We start from the raw sequence: 6,000 nt of genomic DNA on the forward strand, positions 1-6,000 counted from the left end.
ATAAATTGTGTCTAAATAGCTGTATTTAAGCAGAATATTAATCAGTAATTAAATAACACAATCTTTCAAAAGCCAGGCACACAGTTATTTAAAGGCAGTGCTGCTCCAAGAGAGATTTATTGAGTAAAGAACAGCGCTAATCCAAAATAACATATACATGTTCTGGGGTTTTTCTCCTTCAATTATTAGCAGAAATCGTAAAAAATAAACATTGCAGGAGGCAATACGTAACATTTTAAAAGTGGTCAAAAGTCTAGAAAGTTACAAGAAATAAAGGAAAAGAAGGAATCAATACTGAAAACCAGAATCGCAGATAACAGAAAGGAGAGGTACTGATCCATTAATACAGGTTTTAATTTAACACCAGTATCGCTTCTTTACAGATGGAACCTGGTACTTTTGATGTATTACCTTTCAGGAAGGCAAGCTCCATACTGGCTTTGTGCAGACACCGAGTATGATTTATTTGGCGGGCCCTTTACTTACCGGTCATCTTGCTCATTATTTGACCAAAACCCCATTTTTACCCATCCTGATACATTAACTGAATGTTCACATAAGTGGTATTTTTTTTAAACACGTTTATGGGTTGTACAGAACTGGCTTTTGGTAGTAATCCATTTATTCCCACACAGGTAGACACTGCATTGTACGCCATAACAATCAAGGCTGAGAGAGATACTGAAGGGCTCTGGGGAAAACTGCACTTGCAGATAATGGAATAATAGCGACTAGTGACCAACAATTATTAGGTGTTCACCTGTGCTAGTTTGCCTCCTATGAAGGAACACTTCTCCGTCAGTTTCCCCCTCCCCTCAAAAACACCCTAAACTCTTAACCACCCCATTCCAGGTACATAACTAATGACAGACATGGAGATTTACACACTGCTGCTCCTCTGTTTTCATATTCAATCAATAAGAACAATTTAGAGCTCCTGTAACCTCGACAAGCACAGTTCTGCTCTCCCCTGGGACAGGTATAATCAGAATCTCAGCTGGCCCTGGCCAGTGAGAAATAGCTGGATTATGGAAACTATATGACAAGCTTCAGTGCATCCTCTTTCCTAGGATTTTGGGCAAGACGCGTTCATGTACTTAAAAGTAGGATTGCTTATTTTAACTCCAGCAATGCATTGAAATACTTCAATGTTACTAATGTTATGACTCTAACAGAAAGTTGCTGGTCATGCAAAGAATATTGAAGGCCATCCAATACTAATGAGGTCTTTAGCACTGTTCCCAGCAAATACTATATGGCAGAACACAGACATACGGTTTAAATACATATGTCTTTATTCATACTTCAGAAAAGTTTGCTGTTTTAGGACTTCCTCAGAATTATACTGTATACAACGCTTTCCCAAATCCCAGGATTCTGTAAGTCAAGTATGCAAGTCCCAGGTACTAGGAGTGAAATTCCAACGAATTGTACTCCACATCTGATGCCACCGGTAAGTAGACTGCCTTCCCAATGAGTGAGGTGTGCTCCAGAATGCGGAACTTCACAGAGATGGCAAATGTGGATCTTACCTGGGGGGAAATGAGATGTCCAGTTCATACAATCGGTCTTTAAAGACGGACAACTCCTTGTCGAATTCTAAAAGCTGAAAAGCAATTGGAAGAGAAGAGAATTAAAATCAAGAACAGTGTCTACAAAAACTGGTGGAAATTTTCAACAGAAAGTAACCTAGCACCTGAGTGTTTTGTTCACATCGCTAACATTGCTCAAAACACAGGTGCAAGTTGTGCCATTTTGTTTCTGTGTCACTGTGCCAAAGTATGAAAGTAGAGGTCGTCGTTGCTATATGTCGGTCCGTTATCTGAACAGATTAGCTGACGCCAGATAAAACAGTCCGCTGAACGCATTATCTGACATCAGAAAGGATTATCTGATGCTCCCGCCGCGGATTAATATTGGATCCGCAATCCGTAGACAGTCTGCGGGACGGATTCCGGCGGATAACCAAGGACCGTCTGTACTTTACTCCAATTTTGCTAGTGAGCGATTTGGGGAGCAGTTACAGGAGGAGTTCGGGGAGGACATAGTTAGACATGAATTGACACAGAAGAAAAAGGTTATCTCCATGTCTTGGAGCAAATGACATCATATTGTCCTGTTGCTCGATTTGGAACTGCTGGAGCTTTGGAAGTTGATTACCGCCCTCTGATAGATTGTTAGTTTCAAAGAGTGGTCAAATACTACCACAACGTCTCCTCCACCCAACACAAAAACCTCAAAATCTTAATTTTAGTCTAAGGTTGTGATGCGTCACTTATTCTAGGTACATTCAGCATGTGGACACGAAGCCTTTCCAAGAGGGACGCAGAACATAAGGAGAATTGTGAGTGAACTGGCTTTGAACACAAAGAATTATTCCTTGGGAAATATATATCTCCCATTACTATACACTACTGCAGGAGTGCTCAACTCCTGTTTTGGGGGGGGGGGGGGGTTGAGGACTGGTTAGGTTTTCAGGATATCCCTGCTTCAGCACAGGTGGCTCAATCAGTCGCTCAGTCGACTGAGCCTCTGATTGAGTTACCTGTGCTGAAGCTGGGATATCCTGAAAAGCTGACCTGTTGGAGGGGGTCTTGAGGACTGGAGCTCAGCACCCCTGCATGGCAATGTATTAAAAAATGATCCAGCAGAGAAAGGATTAAAGAAGAATTTAACAGGAACTAGGTAATTAATAGAAACTGCTTACTTATCCGGTACTTACTTTATATTGATCTATAACTTATGAAATCTCTTTTCCGGTTACATGATCACACCAAAAAAAAACACGTATCTGCATTTGTTTTGTTTTTCGAAAGCCAACAGTTCATGAAAGTCAGTGCTAATAGCTCATGCTAAACCAATAACTATCCTAATAGACAGAAATGATATCTGCAAATCAGTGTCTGTGTTAAGGCTGACGTGGAAGTGAATTAGGAAAAAAGACTCATAATCCTCCGTGTTATTAGCTATCGTTCTTAGTAAGTGCCATTTCCTATTCCTACAAGTATGTCACTAGAACTGAACCCTTTATGACGGCTCTGTGTTTACTTGCTGTTCATTAATCATGTCCCATCTCCCAGCTGTGCTGATACCATTGTATGAGTGGCAGAGGTTCTGAATGAAATTAAATTGTGTCCCTTTTTGCCCCCTGCCGCCTCATAAATCATTCCTGAGATGTGCAATTAGCAGCTACTTGTACACATTAATTATCTGTGTGAAATGCAGCTACCTGAGCCACCTGCATTGTTGATTACGTACTGTAGGCCATCATGCTTCTTCCATCACCATCATCAGTTTTAGATAATCTAATATGTATGTATGGAGATTATATATATATATATATATATATATATATATATATATATATATATATATAAAAGAAGAATTTAACAGGAACTAGGTAATTAATAGAAACTGCTTACTTATCCGGTAACATCGCCGGAAGAAGAGATCAGTGTATCTCGAAAGCTCACACAAATAAAAGCATTTCGTTAGCCACAGAATGGTATCATCTATTTACTTTTGATTATATATATATATATATATATATATATATATATATATATATATATATATATATATATATATATATATATAAAATGGGTTGTTGCCAAATGTAAATACTGAGCAACCTCTATATGCTATTTAAGCAGTCGAGGTGAAAACTGCCACAGGAGCATGACAAAGGACCCTTTGTGGTCCGAAACGTTGCCCAATTGTTGAACATTTTTTTGTATCTATGTTGGAGATAAAGGAATACATTTTGATAAGGATTGCTGCGAACATTTTTCCTGCATGTTCCAGAACCTTTATCTACATAGACGTTAGGAGTGTCTGATACTATCCAGAGAGAGTGTGTGAGTGTGTGAGAGAGTGTGTGAGTGTGTGAGAGAGTGTGTGAGAGAGTGTGTGAGAGAGAGTGTGAGAGAGAGTGTGAGAGAGTGTGTGAGAGAGTGTGTGAGAGACAGAGTATGTGAGAGACAGAGTGTGTGAGAGAGAGAGTGTGTGAGGCAGAGTGTGTGAGAATGAGAGCGCACACACACACACACATTTACATATATCAATGTCGCCAGTCTGTAGTTGGTTAAATCAGTTGTTGGTTCCAAGCTTGCACCAACAGAATAAGGGGACACCACAGGAGTATTACCACGGGAGGATTACCACTGAACACTGTTTATAACCACCTTAGATAAAACATCTTTCATTTACTACTACTATGAGACTACTAAGGTGTAAATTCAATATACTGTACTATAAAGTCGCTGTCTGAGCTGTTTTTGGACAAAAAATCCCCTAAAACTGTGATTTTAAGACAGAAATGCCCTGAACGGGTGCGTCTGTGTATAAAGAATTACTCCATAAGTAACACGCTAAATAAAAAGAACTACATAAAAAATATAACAGGACATACAATCATTTATAAACAATTTAAAATAAATATTGAAACGGACAGCAGATGAGGACCATTTGAGCAGACCATTGGTCTGCCCATCTTCCTTAGTGCTATAAAAAGTGGCTGAATATAATAAATGGATGATCATTGTCCTGGAATGTCCTCTCCCTGTACTGTTCCCTTGTGTCTATCTTAAGCATTTTCATTTCTATAGACTGAATTTGCCTCGAACACTTATTCTGGACGGCAGTTCCCTCCTGACCTCTGGATACTACTTGTGGCTCCACTGAACTCTGCCAATCAACATTTATCTGAGGTCAGTGAGGACTCATGAAGATGAATTGTTTACCCCGACCCACCATTGTATATCTATAAATATATAAATAATATGCGATGAGACCATTGTATAGATTATTTATTTTCACAAGTCTCCTGTGACCCTCAGATAACCCCTGAGTGACTCACCCAAGGTCACCAAGCACAGCAGCTTAATGAAGCTTTGTTATGATTGCACCCACTACTGTATTTCATTAATGCAATAGGGCAATTGTCCCCAAACCTATCCTCAGGAACTCCATTACACACCCGGCTTTAGGGATGACCAATTCATTTACTGATGCATATTACAACTGACCCCAAAACGTGATCTGGCAGGGACAGACGAGTGCTGGCGTACTTGCTAATTATAGTTCACAAAAGAGAATATGAATTATATCATTCGACAATGAAGTTCTGTGTACATTTCGGACAATATATGCAGTGCTATGCCTAGTACAATTTGTTATAAACCCATGTCCTGAAGATGGAATATATGGTGTGTAACTCATAGTGAGCAACAATGGTAGAACAAAAGGAAACTGATAAACAATATCAAATTCCTGCCATGGTTTGATTTGTTTTTTGTTTTGTTCTCTTTGAGAGTGGTTTTGTTTGCTACAATTCCATCACGCCAAGCCAAATAGTCTCAATTCAGAAGCAGACGTTGAGAATGCTAGTACAGTATGTGCACTGCGGTTTAGCTTCACGTGGATGGATACTAGGTACTGTGCTATATGGCTATGCCGTAGTTTTAAACAGATAAAGTAACAAACCTCAGTCAATAGAAAACAATTTAGCCCGTTTTATCTGGAAGTAGAAAGATACTCTGAAAAAGGTCATTGTCCATTGGGGCACGGCCATGAGCTACCTCGGCTAAAAATCACTGTAGTATGAACCCTTTAGAACAGGGCAACTTAATTCAGTCATTGGAGTAGAACAGCAGCAATTACTCATCAAGACCTGCAGACCAAAGTCAGAGCATTGTTAGATCAGGAGGTGATATTAGCAGCATTTATCAAATCCATCTACAGCATCCACCAGAGAATTCACAGCTGTGGAAGGGAAATGAAGTTTGGGACCAAAAGAAGAGGGGAAAAAAAACCCTTCCCCAACCCCCGAAAACAAAGGGGATAAGCATGCAGAGGACATCGTTTATTAATGGAAAATATCCAAGTTCACTGTTTTGTTAACAGACTCGTATGAAGTTCTTCTATAAAAAGGTCAGTATTTACTTAATTTACAGATAATTTGCAGAACAGATGTGTTCTGTGTTCCTGTGGTATCTTAAC

General features: G+C 39.4%; 1 protein-coding gene across 8 annotated transcripts in view; it reads right to left on the bottom strand.

The window, feature by feature from the left end:
* INPP5A (inositol polyphosphate-5-phosphatase A) overlaps positions 1–6,000 on the bottom strand; it is a 334,901-nt gene that overhangs the window by 42,607 nt on the left and 286,294 nt on the right. For all 8 annotated transcript variants that reach the window (XM_075612175.1, XM_075612178.1, XM_075612176.1 and 5 more), the window contains one exon: positions 1,533–1,606. In XM_075612175.1, the coding sequence (XP_075468290.1) occupies positions 1,533–1,606 (74 nt within the window). The remainder of the gene's footprint in view (positions 1–1,532; positions 1,607–6,000) is intronic.

Source organism: Ascaphus truei, chromosome 8 (assembly GCF_040206685.1).
Source record: "Ascaphus truei isolate aAscTru1 chromosome 8, aAscTru1.hap1, whole genome shotgun sequence".
In the NCBI taxonomy this organism is placed as follows: Eukaryota; Metazoa; Chordata; class Amphibia; order Anura; family Ascaphidae; genus Ascaphus; species Ascaphus truei.